Here is a 24,948-nt window from a genome sequence, read left to right on the forward strand (position 1 = left end):
TCAATCTGGTTTTCTTTCATGTCACAGCACAGAAACTGCTTTACTTAGAGTCACTAACGATCTTCTAATCAGAGCTGACTCTGGTCTTCTCACCGTTCTCATCCTTTTGGATCTGAGCTCAGCCTTCGACACCATCTCTCACTCTGTCCTTCTAAGCAGACTCTCCTCTCTCGGCATCTCTGACACACCGCTAGCCTGGTTTCAATCATATCTACTCGACCGGCCCAGTTTGTTCATCTGAAATCATTCTGCTCTCATCTATTCCCGGTCACTTCTGGTGTACCCCAAGGTTCAGTCTTAGGCCCTCTTCTCTTCATAATATACATCCTCCCTCTTGGTACTATTTTCCGCAAATTTGATCTTCACTTTCACTGTTTTGCTGATGACACCCAGTTATATCTCTCCTGCAAACCTGATTCCTACCTCCCAGCTTCTTCCCTTACAGAATGTCTATCCAAGTTAAAATCCTGGTTTAGCTCTAATTTTCTAAAGCTCAGTGAGGATAAAACTGAAATCCTCCTTATTGGCACCAAATCCAACCTTTTGAAGGCAAACCATTTCTCACTCACCATCGATAACTCCACAGTTTTCCCTTCTCCTCAGGTTAAAGGCCTTGGTGTCATCCTAGACAGTTCACTTTCCTATAAATGTCACATCAATAATCTCACCTGTTCTGCCTACTTCCATCTACGCAACATTAACAGATTACGTCCTTCTCTTTCCACCCAGGCTACGTCTTGTTCATAGTCTCGTTACCTCCCGTATTGACTACTGCAAATCTCTCTTGCATGGTCTCCTCCAAATATCCCTCCATAAGCTTCAACTGGTTCAGAACTCTGCTGCTCGCGTTATCACCGGATCCCCCTCCTACCAGCACATCACCTGTTCTTCAGGAACTTCACTGGCTCCCTGTGAAATTCTGGATAATACACAAACTTCTTCTGCTCACCTTCACTTCCATTCATAACCTCACACCTCCCTACCTTTCTGACCTGTTAAGCGCTACCTTGGGGTGGCTGTGGCTCAGGTGTTTGAGCAGCTCAGCTACTGATTGGAAGGTTGGTGGTTTGATCCTAGGCTTCCCCAGTCTGCATGCCAAATATCCTTGGGCAAGATACTAACCCCAACTTGATCGGAGTGTGAGTGTTTATTCGTTTGCACTTGAGTTTAGAAGTGCTTGAATGAATGGGTGAATGAGGCATGTTGTATACAGTGCTTTGAGTACTCCGGGAGAGTAGCAAAGCGCTATATAAGAATCAGTCCATTTACCTTTTCTGCCCACTCACGTTGATCTTCTTCTACTATCCAGCTTTGTGTGCCTTCCTTCGGCCTCAGCACCATGGGAAGCAGAGCTTTTAGCTGCTCTGCTCCCAGGCTGTGGAGCTCTCTACCCCCAGATATAAGAAACATTGGTTCTCTCCCCCAGTTTCAATCTCAACTCAAAACCCATCTGTTCAAATCTGCATATTCATTGTGAACCCACTGTTTGTTAATTTTATTTGTGCTTTTGTTTTATTGTTCTTCATTGTGTCTAGAGCAGAGCGATATGACCAATAATATTCATCAAGATATACATTTGAAAATTTGCGATAACGATATAACTGACGATATAATTGACACTAGACAAAATACTTTACAACTCCACAACTTTATTAGTGCAAAAAAATAAATAAAACCCATCAATGTATTTCCACTTAAACAAGCAGCTGTTTTTTTTATGTGCATTAAAGTTCTATAAAAATGTTACAGTGCAAATACAAATTCTTTGCTGACAGTTTAACCAAAAAGCATTTCCAGTGGAAACTGGCCGACACATCCTCAGCATAACCATGTATAAAATCCACAAAACTTAAAACGAGGTTATACACACACAATACGGTAACATTATGTTGAAGCACAGTACGTATCACTCCGCGAGGCTCCGCCTACGATAGCCGTAAAGCTCCGACAATCCATCAAGCGGTGCGGCTTCGTAGCTCAGCAAAGTTGTACTAAAACATTTAACAGATTTTCGGGCGCCGTGTACATAAAATAGTTTCGAGGTCAGTAAACACAACCAGAGTTCATACATAAGGCACACGGGATTATAAGGGGCTCTGTCGACTTTCAGAAAAATCAAAGGATTGATTTTAAGTGCGCCGTATTTTCCAAACAACACGGTAATAACGACGGCCCGCTAGCATGCTCTACCAAAAATAGTGCTTTGTTGTGTGTCTGACGGACGAAAGCTAAACCAGTTCCACACCAGTGAAGCTGCAGCATTTTTACAAACCAATTCTGATTCAAATAAAATTTGAATTTGATTCATCCGTTTCATTCAACGATCCACTTTCGCCCTTCTTATTCTGCGTCGCCGCCATGTGCGTATGTAAACAAAGGCGATGCGCATGCACGTTTTACCCAAATTCTATCGCCATATTTGATTTTCTTATCGTTGCCCAACATTACACCGGTATTACTGTGAACAGTATATGGCCCAGCCCTAGTTGTGTCATTGCTCTATTATGTGTTTTATCCTATTGTACAGTATCCTTGGGTGTCTTGAAAAGCACTTTATAAATAAAATATATTATCATTGTTACTATTATTATTATTATATAGCGCCAAGACCATTCCTCACCCCTGCTGCACGCAGCCACAAGGAAAACACCATCCAAGAGCCACCAGAGCCCCTAACCAGGTCATGACCACAACCCCCAGGTTAAGCTTCAGGGAAAACATCTCTAGGGACTCTCCAGACCCCCTAAGCCCATCCCTACCCCCATATCAAGCACAGTAGCGAAGGCGGGACCTCGGGACGGGACGACCCTCCACCGCCACTAGGTGACGGATGGAAGTAACCCAGAGGGATTGATCTAAAGTGGTGGCAGAGGCTGTATCAAGACTAATGTGATCAATTAGATGGTTTCTGTATTGGTTAGAATTAAGATTATTTATATTTTTCCAGTTCATGAGGACTGTTTTCTTGGCTATGCATAGGGCAGTAAAAACTGTTGTATTTTAGAAAGTGTTCTGTATATGTTAGACAATAATTTGGGGGTTTTAAGAGTAAGAAATTGTACCACACTGATTGAGTCCGTTATTACACTCTTAAATCCTACTACTTATCCGTGCGTCTTTCAGGATCTTACAAAGCTTCAAACGACATGTCGACATTATCGTGACTAATCGAGGCAGCCCTAGATAGTTCAGAAGTAAACCATGCATTATCTCAACCTTTATTTCCTTTATACGTTCATGAAGGGATACAACAAAATAAAGAAGAATTCATCAACATCTAATGGAAAATTGAATACATGCACAGTATAGCAGGTTCTCTCTCAGTGCAGCCAGCTGGATGAGGTTTACTGATCAAACCATGACAGAGAGATTCTATATTCAGGTAAGACAATCTTTAAGAAATGACAGAAAAATACAAACTGTAGGAACTACTTGTCAGTGTGGTCACATTCATCAGCAAGCAACAGACACGTTCAGGTTCAGTTGAGTTTACTTGTACCTGTAGGTACGTAAGCAGCTCATCCATCCTAAAATGAAAGCCCTTCAAATCAACACAGACAACAGAAACAGAATGAAACACAGTGAAGGGAAAAAAGAAGAAAATATGGAGAAAGGGCCATATGTTGTTTTCTTTCTCTTAATAGATGAAAGCATTCTGTTTGAAAAGTCTGTTTAATGATCTGAAGCAAGTTAAGTGTGGCAAACATAAAATCAGGAAGGGGGAAAATACTTTTCTAAAGTATTTCTAAATTTAACATCCAGGATTATTCACTGTAAATCCAGAAATCAGAGCTACCTCATCAGATCCAAGTGTGACATCAGCTGCACTCTTTACAGGAGACTCCAGCTGAACTCTGTGGAGCCTGATCTCAAGGTGTTTAAGTCTGACCCTGAAACCAGGAGAGGATCTTTCTGTCTCTTCAGATTCATTGTGATCCAGCGATTTCAGTCCTGCATGATCACGCTGATGTTTGCACAGAGCAGATAATGAAGTGAATGTTTTGGCACATTGGTAACAGTGAAACAGTTTATTTGCAGCGTGGGATCGTTTGTGTTTGGAGTATGAAGTGAAATTCTTGAAGCTCTTGTCACACTGGTCACAGCTGAAGTTCCCTTCAATGTGTGTACGTTCATGTCTGTTACAACCAGATGAACGTGAGAAAGTTTTGTCACAGTGTCTGCACTTGTATGGTTTCTCTCCTGTGTGGACTCTTTTATGGTCTTTAAGATGATCTGCAGTGGTGAAGGATGACCCACATTGGTCACAGAGGTGGTCTTTAACCCCACTGTGATAGAGTTCATGTTTTTTTAATGCACTTGGCGTGGGGAAGCCTCTCCCACATTCTTTGCAGTAGTTCATTTTGTCTCCAGTGTGTCTACGTTGATGCACTTTTAGGCTCCTTCGGTAACTGAAAGTTTTTCCACAAAGGTCACAGCGAAACGCTTTCCCACCACCACAGCGACGACAGGGTTGAGAACTGGATCCATCTGTGTCGCTCTGCTTCTAAACAAAGACACAAACACAGTGTAAGTCGGGGAACTCCTTCAACATTTTTATCCTGAACATCACCTGAAATAAAGAGCAGCTCTGCCAACATCCAGTAACATTTTACTGTTTACATTATAACACTCAGCTTACTGAACAACATTAAGTCTTCATTTGTAGGTAATCTACTTAATGGGAAGACTGGTTGTTAAACCCCTAGATGCTCCACTCTGCATGCCACAAGACCCTAACCCCAAGCTGCTCTCCGATGCATCCATTGGAGTGTGAATGTTAGAAACATAGAAAGGGGAGGAGCTTTTAGAACTTTACTTTTTTCCAACAGCGGGAAAGTTTCAGGAGAATTGTGTCAGATTTGACTGAATATTCTGTACATGAAGTTTTCATGTCTCATTTAGTTTTGAAATTAAACTTCATTCACATAATACTTCAAAATAACTGCAACTGTAAAAAGAAAAATACATACCTCACAGTAACTGCACTTGTAGAGTCTCTTTCTGGCGTGGATCTGTTGGTGTGATTTGAGGTAATTTGGATGTTTAAAAACTTTATCACACAGGTCACATTTATAAGGTCTCTCCTCAGTGTGGGAAAGCATGTGGCTTTGTAACTGTGCATCTGTTGTAAACAGTTTGCCACACTGATCACAGCAGTAAACATTATGTCCAGTGTGAATGCGTAGGTGAATATTTCGGTACCCTAACTGGCTGAAAGTTTTTCCACAAATGTCACAGCTGTACGCTTTAACTCCACTGTGGAGGAGTTGGTGTGTTTTTAAGCTTGAAGACTGTGTAAAAGATTTTCCACAAATGTCACAGCTGTACGCTTTAATTCCACTGTGGATGACTTGGTGTTTTTTAAAGTTTGAAGCCTGGGTAAAAGACTTTCCACACAAGTCACAGCTGAATGCTTTAACTCCACTGTGGATGAGTTGGTGTGTTTTTAAGTTTCCAGATAGAGTAAAATCCTTCCCACACTCGTCACAGCTGTATGTTTTCTCTTTCTTTCTTCTGTGAGGTTTGTCGTCCTCCTGAGAGCGCTGACTTCTCTCTCCATGTTGGTCCTGCAGTGACAGAGATACAAACAGGCGCAGTGAGCAGGGTCACAGAGTGTGAGCAATCTGATGCGACTTAATTTCTCAATGGTGCAACAAAAAACATAAAAGTCCTAGGCCGCACCGCTGCCACCAGGCGTTCGATTCCTGTTTTCCAAAAGTGACCTCTGACAGAAAAGCCTCATTTCTGCTGTTTAATAGCAAACAAATGCAAACTTTTTAAAATGATGACAGATTACAAACGCTCAGCTGTGTCTGTAATCAAACCTCTGTAACTTTGCTCTGCTTCACTGCAGCAGCATCAGGTAATGTTCATGTGTTGATTCATGGTTTTCTTCAGTTTTTGGTCGACTGCAGGATATTTTTAAGGTCATCTGCCATAAAAAGCAGATAACCCTATTTTATCCTCAGTTACTTTGACACAAAGACATCTGCAGTGATGCTCACACCTCTGATGAAGTCACACATGTATCAGTACTGATAAATGATCAGAATTATAATATTTCTGACTGTCTGAGGCAAAATTGTATCAAATCGGGACCTTGTGAATCGGAATCGAATGGATTATAGAAATCAGTGATGATACCCAGCCCTAGTGAGTGGCCTAGGCACGACAGACGTGGATGTAGCTGTAATAGGAAAAGAACTATTGATAACTTTTCTGTTAAGTTAAGGCCTGATCCGTCTGAAATTCATAGCCAGCTCTGACACGGAACCATCAATCTCTGAACGCTGAAAAAGCTCAGTGTATCCATCCATCCGCTTCTGCTTTCCAGGGTCGCCAGGCGTGCTGCAGCCTATCCCAGCTGTCAGAGGGCGAGAGGCGGGGTACACCCTGGACAGGTCGCCAGTCTGTCGCAGGGCCAACACACAGGGACAGACAACCATTCACACTCACATCTATGGGTAATTTGGATTTATCAGTTAACTTATCCCCACAAACTGCATGTCTTTGGACTGTGGGCAGGAGGCCGGAGTATCTGGAGGAGGAGGCCGGAGGGAACCCACGCAAACACGGGGAGAACATGCAAACTCCACACAGAAAGACCCCGGCCTGATGGTGGAATCGAACTCAGGACCTTCTTGCTGTGCGGCAACAGTGCTAACCACCGTGCTGCCCACAGTGTATCCAGAAAACACATTATATGCTGCGATAAATGCACTGCCCCCTCTCCCCACTGCCTTTCAGCGGCAGGCAGCAGCAAACCGGTCGTCAGGTGAGGCCGACGTGATGATTAAGTTTAACACTGTCTACATTGTAACCAAAGAGTGCCAAAGCACTTTAAGCACTAAGATAAGTTACTTTTTCAGTAACTTATCTTTGTTGTAGATCAAAGATAAAGAACTTTGTGTTGAAAAGATTGTTAGTTAATCATTTACAAATCAATATTGTCTGTATGGACAGCAATTTTTGTTTTTTGTTTTAAATGAACAAGTAATTTGGGTGCACCTAAGAAACAAAGTTAGGCGCACCAGTGCAGTTAGTCTAGAGCGCTGGTGAGTGAAATGCAGTCGTGGAACAAACTGAAACTCCCTCCATGAGTGGAATCACAGACAATGGTAACTTTATTGTCCCCAGTGGGAGATTGATTTGTCCATGCAGAGATATAAAAACAAACAAACACAACAAACACAAAAATAAGCCCCAAGACAACAACCTAAATTTTATCACCAAAAAAAGTACAGTGTGCAATGGCAACAACACTTATGGTTTAGTGTTATTAACCATGATAATAGCACTTGGTACAAAAGACAATCTATGTCTCTTTATAACAACGACCTGATGAGAGCAGCTGAAAGTCATTAGAGGCTGATCTGAACACAACATGACAGAGGTTTCCTTCCTCAGCACCTGCCTGTTATAGACGTCCACAAGCTGGACCCGAGACCTCCCTGAAATCTGACCAGACACTTTAACCAGGTTGCTTAGTCTGATCTTGTTATTACCATAGACGTCACCAAACACATTGTAGGTGTGTTATCACCACCTTCTGGTGATAGTCTCACATTACAATCATGTTACAGAATGAGAGTTGTAATCAAAATTACATTATTGAAGAAATATTGATCACAGGAGAAAAAATGTTTACTGTGTGATCAATTCTGAGTCCAACTTTTCAATGTGTGCTGATAAAATATGATCTTTGTTTTTGTTTGTGAATGTAGCTTCTGCATGTGTGGAGGAGCCCAGGATGGAAAAGATAAAGCTGCTGTTAACAACCAGCTGTGCACACAGTTTCAATAACAGTGTAGCTGAGATACTTTTCTCACCTCCTGTGTTGAAGTCATTGTTTCCTCTGTAGTGGCTGAGCTGAGTCCAAATGGCTGAAACTGTTCCTCTGCTGCTCCACCAGACTCTTCTCCTCCTGTTACTCAGCTGGGACACAAAAGTATAGATATGTATTTTATCCCTGACAAGAAGAAGCAGAGCAAATAAACATTACTACACTCAGTGACAACAATACCTATGAAGCTTCAAGGTGAAACCCCAGAAGCAACCAGGGCAACATGGCCAAAAATCTTTATCACTATATATATTTGAAAATTTGCAGCAACGATATAACTGATGAGGCAAAATACTTTACCACTCTACAACTTTATTAGTGCAAAAAATCTCATCAATTTATTTTACATGGAGGAAGTGGAAAGAAAGGCTCTTGGCTCTTTAACAGGGACAGCACCGAGTTACATGATAGAGTGAAACAGGGTCTCACAATGGTTTCACTCAGGACCTGCTGACACACACATTTTTCCACACATTGGCTCTTGTGATAAGATCAATGGTCAACAGTGGGTTGACGACCCTTTCAGTTGACAACCCCCACAAGGGTTTAAATGCCTGGGACTCTCCACCATTTGATTTTAGAACTGAAAAAGCCACTTTTGGATGAGAGGTGAAACGTTTAAAAAAGCTTACAGACGTCCAGTCACTTTCTTTCTAAGATCTTGGACTCAGAACAAAAGCTGTCCAGCTTTGTGTGTCTGTCAAAATGCTTTTTACAAATCCTGCTGGAATCAGTGTTGTTACAGCTGCAGTCAAAGCAAGATGGAAACAATGAAGAAGGAAAGTTCAAATCTACTCAGACTAAATGTCTTCAGTCAGTGTGTCAGCCTCCAGTTAACAACAGTGGTGAGAAACGTTTGTACACAAACTGGAGAAAAGATCTGAAAAACTGAAGGTGAGCTGATAGTAAGAGGGTCAGATTTGGACAGCAGCTCACCATGTTCATAAAGAACCCATTTCTCATCTCAAAGGAAGTCACACAGCACTTCAAGGAGGCAAATACTGGGCCTCTCCAGATGCAACGGGTTGATCTCCAAGCAGATGTGGCCCTGAGAGAGCAGTTTGGAAGAACTGAACCTGCCACTTTCTGCCTCCAAATGGTCTCTGAGACAGCTTTCCCAAATCTGAGGACAGTAGCCCTGTACATGTTGACCATGTTTGGCTCCACATACAGCTGTGATGCAGCTTTCTCCACAATGAACATAATAAACACTAAATATTGTCCACGGCTCACCAATGAGCACCTACACATGTGTATGGCCCTGACAGCACTCCAGCCCACATTTAAAATCCTGGTAGGACAAACTGAAGCTCAAGTCTCTCACTGAACAACAGAAAGTGGGGAAGTGAAATATAAGGGGGAAAGAAAGAGAAACTGTACAATTGATAAGAATTTTAATGTCATTTGTTGAAAAATTTATTGAGACTCTTAATCAAGATGTGAAAGGTAAAGAAAAAGGGAAACTCAAACTGCTGCTACTTTTTCTGAAATTAAGCATTTTGTTTTTTATTTTCTCTAATTCATTTTAAACTGAAAGCCTATATCTAATGTAGGTCTACTGTGTGTCTCAGTGTTCACAATCATTTAAAAATGTTTTTAACTTGTATTTTCATTTATTTGATAGTCTATTGTTCAGACATTCAGATATTGATTAAAAAAAATAGGCCGCTTCTGTATCACAATCATAACGCAAGTTAGACATTATGATGTCCCGGACCTCTGCTTGGGAAGATTTTCTCTAACAGAACATCCTCAAAATTTAGCTGAATGCCTCTGCTGTAGAGGTTTGGTGCAGGCAGAAAAACAGCTGCAGGGACAATGAAAAGACTTTTCTGCTCCAACTTCTCCCAGCATGCTGAGCTAATGATTAGTTGGTGTTTTTCTCCAAACACTCTCTCACTCTTCTCTCAACGTGTTCACAATAAACTGTGAACAGACACCGAGGAGAGCAGCAGAAGACCTCATTCAGGAGCTAAACTCAACATGAACTGAACTCACAGTAAAGTTAGCTCGGTGCTTACCTTTAGATGAGCCCACAAACCGAGAGAAACTCCGCGATGAAGCTGCAACTCTTTCCAAACACAGGAAACAGATCAGGGAGCAGAGACCCACGTGGTTCACGCTGATCTCAGCTACGATCCAGGACACAAGGGTGGGCAGATCGATGCAGATATCGATCAGGACGTTGGTAGTGGTTTATGATCGATACTTTAGTTTGTTTCTCTCCTCTAAGTTCACTACTTTACTCCCGTTTCATGAAAAAGCAGCTCTCTCTGCTCGACTCCTCTCCTGCGCACACACTTTGCTCCGCCCCCTTCTTCCTGATCTGCTTTGATTCGATGCTGTTTGGACACGTGACTCGAAAAAGAGGCCGAGCCTGTTTTTTTAAAATGAACTTTATTTGTCAACAACAATATAAACATATAAGGCACCATTATTTATCCATGCATCTAAATATATACGGTTGAGCATTACAACAAGAGAAATAACAAAAGAAAGAAAGAAAAAGATGCAGAATGTGAGAACATAGACACAAACAGTGTGAACAGAAAGGGAAATCATGATCCACATCTCAGGTAGAGAGGAGGCCTCCTTTTAACATAAATAGAACTTATTGAATAGAAATATAAGTTTAGGGGCTTTCTTTTCATTTATGTGTTTCAGCGACTTACTCGAGAGTTTAAAATCATCCAGCCATCTGTTTACACATGGTTTAGCTTGAAATGTCTGCATTTGTGAATAAAACTTTCCCAGTAACAAGACAGTCCCAATCACCAAGTCTAACTTTGGGTTCTCAGCAACCATCCCAAATTTAACTACAGTCAAATGTGGTAACTGAATTCCCCTGGACTGTAGCCAGCTCCACATGTCAGTCCAAAAGGAGTGCACTGATTCACAATAGAAAAACAAGTGATCCAAACTTTCAATGTCATTTTCAGAGAATCCACAGGTGTTTGCATGTGGGTTAAATTTCAGTTAATCTGTTGGGTTAATCTCATTTATGACTTTAAAATTAACCTGTTTTTCTTTACTGGGAAGGGGAAGTAAAATACACTTTCTTCGTATCAGTTTAACTTCCATAGCCTCAAATTCTTTTAGAATATAATTTCCTTTAACCAGTTTATGGAAATGTTATCAAAAATCTGATCTCTCTAAACCTGCTGCCACCAAAGTCAACACCAGCTGTCCAGAGCTGTCTCAGTCCAGGAGGATTTTTAGAGTGCACAATGTCTTCTTTAATCATTGATTTCAAAGGGACTGGGATGGCTTTTGTTAGTGTTTTATAACTCTTAGCAGCACCTTACGTCAAACTTACATCTCATGTTAATAAAACCCCATTTCAGGGCGTTATTTCTTGTCCATACACAAATGTTAAGTTAGGTAAGGGTTAAAAGATCAAGATCGTATATTAAAAATAAATCTCCCACTCGCCCCTGTGGGTGCTCAATCCTTCAAGCTCGGGTCCTCTAGCAGAGGCCTGGGAGCTTGAGGGTCCTGCGCAGTATCTTAGCTGTTCCCAGGACTGCGCTCTTCTGGACAGAGATCTCCGATGTTGTTCCCGGGATCTGCTGGAGCCACTCGCCTAGCTTGGGAGTCACCGCACCTAGTGCTCCGATTACCACGGGGACCACCGTTACCTTCACCCTCCACATCCTCTCCAGCTCTTCTCTGAGCCCTTGGTATTTCTCCAGCTTCTCGTGTTCCTTCTTCCTGATATTGCTGTCATTCGGAACCGCTACATCGGTCACTACGGCCGTCTTCTTCTGTTTGTCTACCACCATTTTGTCCGTCTGTATCTGGAAGTCCCACAGGATCTTAGCTCGGTCATTCTCCACCACCCTTGGGGGCATCTCCCATTTTGACCTCGGGACTTCCAGACTACTCGGCACAGATGTTCCTGTACACCAGTGGTTCCCAAATGTTTTTTTGCAAGGCCCCCCTTTGTTTTACAAGACAAATGTTCATACTGCACAGCAGAGGTTCCCAAAGTGTGGGGCCTGCCCCCTAGGGGGGGCGCAGAGCCATTGCAGGGAGGGCGCGGCATGAAAAGAAAAAAGAAAGAACTCTTGGACACTGCTAGCATAATTGACAGGTTTTTGACGGGGCTCCCACAGAAACGCAAAGCAGGAGATGAAGCGTCGCTGAATATGTTTCCAAACCAACTTCATTCTAAGCCAAAGACTAGAAAATATGGTGAAGCAAATCTTCCCTTTGGCTTCACCTGCACAAGTGCCGAGGTAGGTCTCCCTGCAGAATTAGTTTCCCTGTGTCGGGAGCAGCGCTGGGCTGTTTAAATCACAGACAAACAGGATCCCACAGCTGTTTATGTTTTTGAACCCATTTTGCACAGAGAGGCATTTTTTGAAAAATGTATTGACAGCAATGTTGAATATTATTACACAGGAAAAAAAACAGCACGTAAAATAATTACACCGTGATGCCTCTGCCTTTGTAAATGGAGGGACAGTAACTGCGTGTATGTAAGCCTGTAAAACCTGAAGATAGTCAGAACATTTTTCTTGTAAAACAAAGGAGCAAAAAACATTTGGGAACCACTGGAGAAAGGTGAATGTCTGTGAGCACACTGATGTAACATCACTTAAAAAAGATTTGGACACAAGACAGATACAGGGACACAAACATGAGGACACTAATCACATCACACAGAGACAGATCGGAGGAGAAGGACAAAAGAAACAAACAAACCAGAAAACAAGAATTACAAGAATCGCAGTGGCACGGGAAAATAACAGGACATACATATCTGTACTTTCATAGAAATAACAAACAAGTCCAGAACAAAACTGAAAATACTGAGTGAAAGATCAGGACAAACAGACAGTAACAGACAACAGAGCGTCAATCATTCAATAAAAGTGAACTACAAGGTTAAAGAAAACAAACTTAAGTTTACAGGAGCAAAACTGGAGCTTTAAAAGCATTTTAATGAACTAAAAACTTTTATTATGATGGTCCAGCCATGAGTGACACCCTGATGAAAGCTTGTATGAAGCTAGATGTTAAACATGAACCTCCTGATATATTTGTTTATTTTAACCATTGTGTACAGTGCTTTGTGACTGCCTGTTTATGAAAAGTGCTTAATAAATAAATGGCCTGTATTTATATAGCGCTTTACTAGTCCCTAAGGACCTCAAAGCGCTTTACATATCCAGTCATCCACCCATTCACACACACATTCACACACTGGTGATGGCAGCTACATTGTAGCCACAGCCACCCTGGGGCGCACTGACAGAGGCGAGGCTGCCGGACACTGGCGCCACCGGCCCCTCTGACCACCACCAGTAGGCAACGGGTGAAGCGTCTTGCCCAAGGACACAACGACCGAGACTGTCCAAGCCGGGGCTCGAACCGGCAACCTTCCGATTATAAGGCAAACTCCCAACTCTTGAGCCACGATCGCCGAAATAAACTTTACTTTCTTACTAAAGCTTCAGCCCGCTCGCACCCTCAGCTCTCATCTAATGGTTTACCCCACAGCAGGGATATTTATAATTGAGCTAATTGTTATATTATAGCTGTTTGTCATATTTTGCGACTTTGTACTATATTGTATTATTTAATCCATTTTAGTCTGTTATTGTTCTTACTGTGTTGCAGCAAAAGGGATGAATAAAGTATTCTGATTCTGAAATTTTAGGTCAAGAGTCTGAAATACAAGAAGCGACATCGTGGCTCAAAGCTTTTATTTTCACACCAAACTGTTTTCATAAGATAAACTTCATACACGGTTTAGCATTTGCAGGATTTTCACAAAATTATCGTTGAGCATTTGTATTTATATAGCACATTTAATCATAACAGCAACGTTGACCAAAGTGCTGTACAGAAATAAAAAGTAACTCGTGCCAAATAACTTATAAAGTTGTGAAATAGATTCAGTAAACAGAAACAGAATAAAAACAGGAAAGGAAAAATCGACACGACACAGCTGAAGATCTAAAAATCTTTTTTCATGGTCTTGAAAATCAAACAGTTACAACAACTACATCTTCATCACCATCAGTTTTAAGAAGAAGAGCACCGGTTAACCTTTCAGATTTTGTCTTCAGCTGGAGAATCCAGTTTTTAAAAACAGCGGCGTGTACAGAGCCTCGACCCCACCAGTTGATAACAGAGGACATTTTTGGCATCTCTGCAGAATGATGAGTAACAGGCCGGCACCTCCACAAAGCTCCTTCCAATCTCATTTGCAGACACAAACAATATTCCAAGCAGCGTCTTTTACAGTGTTTTTTGAACCGTGAAGCCATGTTGTCAGATGCTGATATGGATAGTTTAAGAAATGCACACAAACCTTTATACACTAAAAAAGGGGGGAAAGTTTGAGGGAACAATTTACAAGTTTTTACACAAACGATTCAGTGCTTCTTTCTGGGCTGCTTGTGTCCCACCAACTAAAATGACTTTTATAGCACTGGTTTAACTGCAGAAAAGATTCATTATTATTTAACAAAGTCACCAAGTACTGAGCCATGGCTGACTAACAACATCCATCCATCTTCTGCTTATCCGGGGCCGGGTCGCGGGGGCAGCAGCCTAAGCAGAGAGGCCCAGACCTCCCTCTCCCCAGCCACCTCCTCCAGCTTATCCAGGGGAACACCAAGGCGTTCCCAGGCCAGCCGAGAGATATAATCTCTCCAGCGTGTCCTGGGTCTGCCTCGGGGCCTCCTCCCGGTGGGACATGCCTGGAACACCTCACCCAGGAGGCGCCCAGGGGGCATCCTTGTCAGATGCCCGAACCACCTCAGCTGGCTCCTTTCGATGTGGAGGAGCAGCGGCTCTACTCTGAGCCCCTCCCAAATGGCCGAACTTCTCACCCTATCTCTAAGGGAGAGGCCAGCCACCCTTCGGAGGAAGCTCATTTCCGCCGCTTGTATCCGCGATCTCGTTCTTTCGGTCACTACCCACAGCTCGTGGCCATAGGTGAGGGTAGGGACGTAGATCGACCGGTAAATGGAGAGCTTCGCTTTTACACTCAGCTCCCTCTTCACCACGACGGACCGGTGCAGCGTCCGCATTACTGCAGCGTCCGCACCGATCCGTCTGTCGATCTCCCGCTCCCTTCTCCCATCACTCGTGAACAAGACCCCGAGATACATGTCCACACTTTATAATGACCTGTGACTGCTGCTGTCGTTCACTTCAACGTGTTTACATTCGTGACGGTAACGATTAATCGAGTGCGTGAAGCTTTTCTCACAATGTCTGCACTTGTATGGTTTCTCTCCTGTGTGGATTCGTTCATGCTTCTTCAGGTCACTTGCAGTGATGAAGGATGACCCACACTGGTCACAGAGGTGCTTCCTAACCCCACTGTGGATCAGTTCATGGCGCTTTAATGCACTTGGCATGGGGAAGCTTTTCCCACACTCTCTGCAGTAGCTCAGTTTGAGTCCAGTGTGCCTGCGCTGATGCAGTTTCAGGCCCGATTTCTTCTTGAAAGTATTTCCACAAACGTCACATCGAAACGCTTTCCCAGCTCCGCAGTGATGGCAGGGTTCAGGACCGGATCCACTGGGTTCACTCTGCAAAAGACACAGTGACAGCTGTTGGTTAAATGGCAATATGCATTTCTCTATAAATACATAGTTTAAATAAGCTCATTCATCATTTTTTTCTTGAATGTAATGCAGCATACATTCAGTCAACATTACAAAATGGCAAACTGGCTTTACAGCGAATGACTTTGAGAGCAGCAGTGTCAGTGAAGGTGTCAAAACCCTGCAGATAAATACGGAGATATCCAAGTGACATTTTCAGGTCTGAAAGAAAAGATTGACTAAAATCAGTTCTTCTTCAGCATGATTTTTTTATAGCCAAATTTGTGCATCAGTACGAAGGGATACAAGATACGGTTACAGCGGAATTGCACCAACTTAATTTCTATGACGCAAAAGAACAGAAACCAGCATTGGATGATTGATCTGCTCCATCAGGAAAAACTTTGGAACAAAAGTTTGTGCTCATGGATTGTATGCAATTCAGAGACCTGTGACTCTGAAAATGTCCATATTATGAAGGAAAATTTGAAGTATTCTAAAGTCAGTGTTCGAAAAGAACAAAAACAAATCAGCTCACGCTGAGGGGGTCAGGTAGGAGGCAATGACTGATTATCGGTCACATCATTATACTGTTGGTTAGTGCAATATTAAACTGTTGGAACAGATTTTCAGCAGATCTCAGTTCAGTTTCCAGCTATTGTAAAATAAAATTGAGAGCACAAAATTACTTTTTAAACATTTATTTTTGCTAAAGCGATTTGATGTTTTTCAGCTATAAATGAAATCAACCCATGTCCTTTCCTGCTATATCGAAAAATTTGTTTAGTTCAGCTCAAGTCAAGATCTAAAAACAGCGCAGTGTTTCATAACGCAGGACACTGGAGCAAAATCAGAGGTAAGACCAGTTTAAATGAATGGGATTTTTCTGGCCTTATTCTTTAGGGTAAAGTGAAGAGTTGAACCCAGGCCGGCTGCTCTCAGCCATGCAGTCGCCTCCTCATCCCAAACAAACAGAAATTATTTATTTGACTAAAATTCAACTTGAACACTTTTTTTCTTTTGGTTAAAGATGTAGAGTGTGAACTAGGGCAAAAAACATTTAAGACCCAACTTAAGTCAAGGTTGTGAAATGTTTCAAGAACCTGTGGAAGGATCATTCATGGTTTCAGCTGCATGCTGGGAGAGACGGACAATCAAAAACACCCAGCAGTCGAGGCCCAATTCCAACCACATGACATTATGTCACCGACCACGGCCACCAAACATTTGCAAACATGCTAACAAAATTTAACGAGCATAGAAATGTGAAAATATAAATACATACCTCACAGTAAGTGCACTTTCTGGTGTGGATCTGTTGGTGCACTTTCAGGTAATCTGGATCTTTATAAGCCTTTTCACACAGGTCACATTTATAAGGTCTCTCCTCAGTGTGGGTAAATTTGTGAATGTGTAAGTTGTAGTATGTGACAAAGCGTTTCCCACACTGGTCACAGCAGTACACATTATGTCCAGTGTGAATGCGTTGGTGTTTATTTAGGGTCCCCATCTGCCTGAAGGTTTTTCCACACATGTCACAGCTGTACACCTTAACCGCAGAGTGGGTGAGTTGATGACTCTTTAACGTATACCTGCGAGCAAAGGTTCTCCCACACTGATCGCAGCTGTACGGTTTCACTCCGCTGTGGAGGAGCTTATGATTTTCCAAGCTCTGTTTCTTTGTAAAACACTTCCCGCACTGATCACAGCTGTATGCTTTAAGTCCGCTGTGGATGAGTTGATGATTTTTTAGGTCACTCTTCTGAGTAAAAGACTTTCCACACAAGTTGCATCTGAACGCTTTCACTCCGCTGTGGATGAGTCGGTGTCTTGTCAAATTTCCAGCCTTGGAAAAATACTTCCCACAAAACTCACACCTGAACGGACTCTCCCCGGTGTGGATGATTTGATGTCTTTTTAGGAAAATCTTTGCAGTAAAAGGCTTCCCGCACTCATCGCATCTGTATATTTTGTCGTCCTCTTTTCTGTGAGCTTCATCAGCCTCCTGAGGGCGCGGACTTCTCGGTGCCTGTTGGTCCTGCAGAGAGAGAGATACAAACAGAGGCAGTGAAAGGACAAACATAGAGAGACTGTGTTGTTGATTGTTATTTGTTGTACACAGTACTACTTTTACTCTTTATAATGCTGCCATAACACAAAAGTTTGCCTTAGTGGGATCAATAAAGTTTCTATTTATTTATATATCCACTGTATTGACAACATCACAGCTTGGACAACCTTGAATGACGAGTTTGGTTAAAAGGTTTTTGCCTCAAGGAGGCAAAAGCCTGCCAGCCAGCCTGCTGTGCCCACACTCTCACTCTGCAGGAACACGCAATCTTGTGCTGACCAGCTTCCTGGTCGCAACTGACCATTGCAGTCTGTTTAAAGTTCTAAATCATCATCCCGGTGCCAAAGCAGCCAGCCCCTGACCAGTCGCTCTGAGGCCAAACTGGTTCTTCAGCACATTAAAGTGGCCTCCTTCGATCCACATCAACATGCATCCTGGGGTAAGAGACCCACTGAGGATGCTGTTGCTACAGCACACACTACACTGAGTCATCTGGTGCAAAGCGAGAACTACACGTGGGTCTTCTTCATCTTCAACACCACCCTCCAGACATCCTTACAAACAAGCAGCACCACCAGGGCTTCTCCACCCCATCTGCATCTGGATAAAAGACTTTCTTAAAAACTGTTCGACTCAGCACCGGTGTTGAGGTTAAGTTCTTTCTTTGGTGTATCGGCATGATTGAAGCCAAGAGGCTTCCACTTTAGCGATTTTGCGAGCCCTGAGCTGGTTTATTAATAATGCTTAATGCTCAGTGTTGCCAGTAGTCTGTAGTAACAAATAAGTTGCCATTAGAGCAAACATATTACAGCAGCAGTGGTTCAACTCATGTAAACTCAAAAATATCTAAGATAGACCCACACATCCATCTGTGCATGTCCATGGCATAATATATAATCATTTAAATTACGTAAGTATCACCTTGGTTCAAACACACAGAGAACTCATATTAAACACAGTGGTAGTGTAGTACTACAAGCAGACATTCCCTGGCTCGAACCATCATTAAAAGGACTTTGGCGCCATCGTGGCTCAAGAGTTGGGAGGTCGCCTTGTAATCGGAAGGTTGCCGGTTCGAGCCCCGGCTTGGACAGTCTCGGTCGTTGTGTCCTTGGGCAAGACACTTCACCCGTTGCCTACTGGTGGTGGTCAGAGGGCCCGGTGGCGCCAGTGTCCGGCAGCCTCGCCTCTGTCAGTGCGCCCCAGGGTGGCTGTGGCTACAATGTAGCTGCCATCACCAGTGTGTGAATGTGTGTGTGAATGGTTGTGTAAAGCGCTTTGGGGTCCTTAGGGACTAGTAAAGCACTATATAAATACAGGCCATTTACCATTTTACCATCGTGTGGCTGAATAAAATTACTACACTATGGCGGCGGCAGCACATGCCTTCAATCACTATGTGAAAATGTGCAGCTACAACTCACTAGAAAGTAATTCAAGCTGCGGCAAACAAACAGATTTAAGGTCATTTACTCAACACAGGAATGCACCTCACACGATGAGGCGACAACAAGCTGACCTGGAAGTACTATCTCTCCCTCTGGAGTAGCAGCGCAAACTCATGCCTACGTCATTTCCATTAACCTCATTCAAAACAATAGATTAGATTAGATTAGATTAGATAGAACTTTATTAATCCCTCGGGTGGGTTCCTCTGGGAAATTCGATTTCCAAAAAAGCACAGCACCGACAGTATTGCAGGAACGGGAAATGTCCGATCCTTTTATACAGCCGGTTTCCCTCAAAGCTGTTTACTGAGACCACTGCTTTACTCTTTACATACCCATGACTGTGTTAGAGCCTGCCAGAGCAACACTTCAATTCATTTGCTGATGACACAAACGTTGTAGGTCTCACTTCACAGGGCTAAGAGACATCCAGATATTGACCTGCAACTGAACATCACAAGAACCAAGAACTCATCCTGGATTTTAGGAGGATGCAGAATGATGACCCCAGACGGACGTCTCCTGATTAGTCAAAGTCAAAAAGATGTTATTTATCCTCACGGGGCAATTAAAATAGACGATACCTTGCCGACCATACATAAAATACACAAACATCACATTGGGGAGACGGGTCAGGCTGGTAGCACTGGCCGGTCCTTGTCTTTCCTCATGCACAACATGAGGAAAGACAAGGAGAAAAAAAGAACTGCCCCCAAACTGAGCTCCAACAGGGAGATCAGTTTGAGAACAGAAAAAAACAAAACACCTCAGCACATGAATCATCACATCTGACAACACAGACCATCAGAGCTGTGCACCCTGTCTTCCATCTCTGACTGTCAACACCACTGTTTCACAAAAAAAGGCAGAGCATGTGTCTGCACTTCCTAAGATCGCCGACGAGGAGCAACTTGGAGAAGTCAGAGATGGCGGCCTTTGACCTCACATACTGCCTGACTGTGGGGGACACAGAATCCACGGCAACCGACAGCAAGAAATGTACATCGCATCATCCATTCTGCTGTAAAGATCACTGGCTGTTCAGTCTGGACACTGCAGTGCACTTTACAGTATGCTTTGTAACAGATTCTCATTTTTCATGTTATTTACATCAAATCATGCCCAGCCGCAGTGCCTAACACTAAGCTAACACACTGAGAACGGTAATGAAAGTTTATCAGGTCTGCACGTTTTTATGTTTTCTAACGTAGTTTAAACATGTTAGTTTGGTAATATCTGTTAGTACAGCTGAGACTGTCAGTCCACCAGGATTTACTGACCCCAGACTTCCTACTTAACCTGTTATTTTCCAACAGAATTAGAATATTGCAGATTTCTGACTAAACACCTAAATTTAGGATTTTAAAAAAAACAATGTATGGAGAAGTGTTAGTTACACATTGTTTTTTTTTTTAAACTTGAGAATGAACTTATACAAAATGCAGCAAGATATTTAAAAAACAGTTTAATTGATTATAAAATCCACTTTAAATACACCACGTCAGACCCGATGACACATTCATGCTTTTAAGCATCTCTTTATTCAGTACGGTTGCTGGATACACAGAGCTGCAGGACCTAGCACCATATTTAAGTTGGCAGGGCACGATACCGCAGGCCCCGCCCCAGCACTACATCAGATTCACATCGGTATCGGCAGATATCCAAATTTATGATGTTGGTATTGGACATAAAAAAGTGGTATCGTGCCATCTCTAGTTTCAATTTAAAGATCACAAATAGTTCTTTCAGACTGTATTATGATTTATACATTTACATTTGGATCATCTGGTTCTCCTCCCACTGTTCACTCACCCAAAGTCTCGTGTCCTGAGCTGAAGTCAGGGCCCTCACACAGGAAAAGATCGGTCGTGTGATATTCCCGTCTCTGGACAACGAGCCAGCTAACGTCACACGTTTCCTCTGAGAAACACTTTGATGAGGTTCTCACATCGTATGAGAGTCTGACAATGTTAGATCCACTAACACAAATGTTTTATTCCCCATTTGTTACCAGGTGCTGATAGTGTTCAGATATAGGACAACATGTAGTGAGGTCAACTTAACTCATTCACTGCCAGCCATTGGCAGTGAATGAGTTAAACCCATTGACTCATTCACTGCCATTGACGGCTATAGACGTCAATGGCAGTGAATGAGTTAAAATCCTCTCAAAGTACCATTTTTACAACTTGATAATAAGAAATTACAACAACACACAGACTCATCGGTCAGTGACAGGTTTGCTGAGATGGCACCGATGGAAAAAAAAAAGCACTCGCAGAGATTTGTTTCATGTGAAGGTTAAAATTCACATGCTGTGATCAGCAGCAAAGTTGGCAGAGCAGAATAAACAGCTGGAGCATGACATCTAACAGTAATGCTAAACAGCTGTGACCATAATAAGAGCAGCAGCAGCTGATGAAGCACAAACTCTGTAACGGTGACATTTTCCTCACCGAGCTCATCGTTTCCTCTGTAGCGGCTGAGCCAAGTCCAAAACGTTCCTCCGCTGCTCCGTCAGACTCTTCTCCTCCTGCTGATCAGCTGGGGCACAGAAACAGAACAACAAATAAACATAATTCGTTTCTTCAGTTTTTCCTGTGACTTTAGAGCCACAATAATCCAAAGACTTAAATTCTCCTCCTTCAGCAGAAGATCTGACAAAGAGTCGTGTTTTTAATATTTTATGCAGCACTGACTGATTTATCTGCCTACAATCAGTGAACATACGCAGGTCTGCTGTTGAGTTTCTCCTGCTGTAACGTTAAAGGACAGTGTAGCTGACTGTGCAGGTGCCTGTAAAAAATGTCAAAACAACCTTCTGCCATCTGCACTCAGATGAGCAGAGTCCATACAGACGAACCTGAGGCAGCTCCACACAGCAGACGCGACCTCCGTGTCTGCTTTACTTACAAAAACACTGTGAAATAAATCTAACGTCAGGGTTTTTTCTTCTTTTGTCCAGGATGATTTTAGTTTTGAGTTAAAATTGTATTCAAGTGCTAAAGCATGAAGTGCCAGGAGCTGATAACAGAACAGCAGGAAATGATCACTTATATTTCTGTTCCTGTCGGCACAGGTGGAAACAGTGCGCACATTCTTCGTTCAAGCTGAAGTACAGATGTTACTGCAGTACTCGAGTACAAGTCAAAAAGTCTCTGAAATGCCTAAAAGTAAAAAAGCAGCTGGTTGAAACTGTTTCTGTGCAAACATAACTCAGATTAATTTAATTATACTTCATTTTTTTGTAACATCCGTTATGTAAAACACACGCAGAGAAACAGCTGTTTAAGTTCGCCTACATTGGAGATGGCTGACTTTGCAGATCTAAACAGAAAAATAAATGTTTGCCTGTTTCATCTCTGCGTCAGCTACATCAGTCCTGAGTGAAAAATGCTTCCACGCCACGTTTGTCTTTTATTCTTTTAGTGTCGTCGCGCCCTCTGTGAGGTCGGGGAGGCACACATGAGGTGAGACGGTACCACAGAGGATTAATCACAGATTACGGCTCACTCGACTGCAGTTAATCTGATAGGTCATTACATTTGTTTTCATGATCAACACATTTGGAGAACTGCAGGCATGCTGCATATACGTGTAATATATCCAAAGAATGCTCACAGAATAACACGTATGTACTAAATGCATATGGCAGCAGGCTTGTCCTCTTTAACATTAAAACGTGTCACAGCTTTTCAGAGTTTTTAAGAACGTGTTCAGAGTAAGTTTACATTTGTGGTCATTCACGGCGTTCCTGCGCCTTCCCATGAAAATTTCACTGTTCAATACATTCAGACTAATGAAAATTATTATTAGCCATCAATAAACAGCTTAAAAAGCCTTACATGCAACGACGCACTGCTCTTTTACCAGCAGAAGCAGCTGTGCTGTGTTATTACCAAGTGCTGAAATCCTGAATGAAGACAGCACTGAATGCATCGCTGATGTTTATTTTCAGCGGTTAAATAATTATTTTTTAACCAGGAGGATTTTTTCTCCATCCTTTCATCCGACCGTTGTCCCACTAAAACCATTTGGCCGACGAGGGGCTTTGCTGTCCCGTATAAAGAAGTCAGGTCTGCCCGGAGCAGTTATAAGTCTAGCTGGACAGCGGGGCTTTGTTTTTGTCAGGCATTTCAATTGTTCAGCCCTCATATTCCCGCTGATGGGCCTCAAATCAGATTCTGAACAGGCATCTGCGCGGACAGCCATACTGCAGTGGCAGCTTCTTCAATGTCACCAGTTAAACTCAAAACTCTCGTTTTTCCTTCTCATGAACGACACTCCTGCAGGCTGTCGGGTGGAATAAAGAAACCTGCATTTAAAGATGGAAAGTTCCCCGAGTTTTGTTTTCCGGTTTCCTTATTTTCCGGTTTGTCGGGACCTCCGACACATCAGTTTGACATCATCCGCAGTCAACAGCGGGAGCACCGCGGAGAGCAGCAGAAGACCTCCTCAGGAGCTAAACCCAAGATTAACTGAGCTTAAAGTTAGCTCGGTGCTTACCTTCAGATGAAACCGAGAGAAACTCCTCGCCGATGCAGCCGGACGTCTCCTTTCCCCTCATCTTCCGGTTTTCTGGCGGGTGTCAAACAGTAATAGGTGCTTTACCGCCACCTGCTGGTGTGGAGAAACTGAACTCGTTCTTTGACCTCTGTGAGGTTTTCAGTCAGTTTCCCTCCTCCAGCCTCATATTTCTGACAGTGTAACAGAACTCGCCCCGTGGTTTCATTCACTCCACGATAATCCCATTTTTAACATCTCTGTTCTGAACTATGTTTTTTTAAACCAGTGTGTCATCATATGACAGTTTCCTCTCTGCTCAATTCTCCAGTTTTCCTTTAAATCGTGTAAAACCATCCTTGTTTCAGGTTCTGCATTATTAAGCTCTGGATTTCTGTTCCCCTTCAGTGGACACGTTTTGGTGGCTTCTTTTGGTGATTTCTCTGATTTTCTTCTTTTACTCCAAAATGATATTTTAACAGGGTCAAAGTCAGGGTAATAGACATACAGCAACATGAATTAGCAATTTTGGTGACTTAGAAAGTTGTCAGTGAACTGAGCTTCATAGCATGGCCTCTTAACTTCTTGTGAGTGATTATGAGTAACCACAGCTGCTGACTTCTCTGAGGCCAGTTAAATAGTACTCATTAGACACAAATGCTACAATGGGAAAGTCTATGGAGCTCAGCATAGATCTGAAAAAGCGAATTATTGATTTGGACAAGTCAGGAAAGTCACTTGGGGCCATTTCAAAGCAGCTGCATGTCCCAAGAGCAACAGTGCAAACAATTGTTTGTAAGTATAACGTGCATGGCACTGTTTCATCACTGCCAAGATCAGGAAGAAAACGCAAGCTATCACCTGCTGCTGAGAGAAAACTGGTCAGGAGGGTGAAGAGTCAACCAAGAATCACCAAAAAGCAGATCTGCCAAGAATTAGAAGCTGCTGGAACACAGGTGTTATTGTCCACAGTTATACGTGTTTTGCATCTCCATGGACTGAGAGGCTGCCGTGCAAGAAGGAAGCCCTCGCTCCAAAAGCGGCACCTTAAGGCTCGACTGAAGTTTGCTGCTGATCACGTGGACAAAGATAAGACCTTCTGGAGGAAAGTTCTGTGGTCAGACGAAACAAAAATCGAGCTTTTTGGCCACAATGTCCAGCAATATGTTTGGAGGAGAAAAAGTGAGGCCTTTAACCCCAAGAACACCATGCCTACAATCAAGCATGGTGGTGGGAGTATTATGCTGTGGAGCTGTTTTGCTGCCAATGGAACTGGTGCTTTACAGAGAGTAAATGGGATAATGAAGGAGGAGGATTACCTTCAAATTCTTCAACATAACCTAAAATCATCACCTCGAAGGTTGGGTCTTGGGCACAGTTGCGTGTTCCAACAGGATAATGATCCCAAACACACATCAAAAGTGGTAAAGGAATGGCTAAGTCAGGCTAGAATAAGGGTTTTCGAATGGCCTTCCCAAAGTCCTGACTTAAACCCCATTGAAAACATGGACA

At 42.8% G+C, this 24,948-nt stretch overlaps 1 protein-coding gene across 1 annotated transcript; it reads right to left on the minus strand.

Moving 5' to 3' along the window:
• Positions 1 to 1,657: 1,657 nt before the first annotated feature.
• Positions 1,658 to 23,542, minus strand: LOC146662770 (uncharacterized). Its single transcript, XM_085417917.1, has 7 exons — positions 23,440 to 23,542; positions 21,390 to 21,477; positions 16,697 to 17,449; positions 14,990 to 15,396; positions 7,830 to 7,932; positions 4,971 to 5,567; positions 1,658 to 4,504 (listed from the first exon to the last, which is right to left on the minus strand). The coding sequence occupies exons 2-7, from the start codon at positions 21,396 to 21,398 to the stop codon at positions 3,752 to 3,754; spliced, it is 2,622 nt and encodes an 873-aa protein (XP_085274043.1). The 5' UTR covers positions 21,399 to 21,477; positions 23,440 to 23,542; the 3' UTR covers positions 1,658 to 3,751.
• Positions 23,543 to 24,948: the final 1,406 nt, after the last annotated feature.

The sequence above is a fragment of the Rhamphochromis longiceps genome, linkage group LG9, assembly GCF_057381845.1.
Source record: "Rhamphochromis longiceps isolate RC_006_pf linkage group LG9, R_longiceps_female_GT1.1, whole genome shotgun sequence".
Lineage (NCBI taxonomy): Eukaryota > Metazoa > Chordata > Actinopteri > Cichliformes > Cichlidae > Rhamphochromis > Rhamphochromis longiceps.

Excerpts from the sequence above, each read along its gene's own strand:
- LOC146662770 (XM_085417917.1), bottom strand. Across the intron at positions 7,933-14,989 it reads AACGACAGCAGCAGTCACAG|AGTAACAGGAGGAGAAGAGT; the intron begins GTCATTATAAAG and ends GTGTCCCAGCTG. Across the intron at positions 4,505-4,970 it reads ACAAGTGCAGTTACTGTGAG|AAGCAGAGCGACACAGATGG; the intron begins GTATGTATTTTT and ends GTCTTTGTTTAG.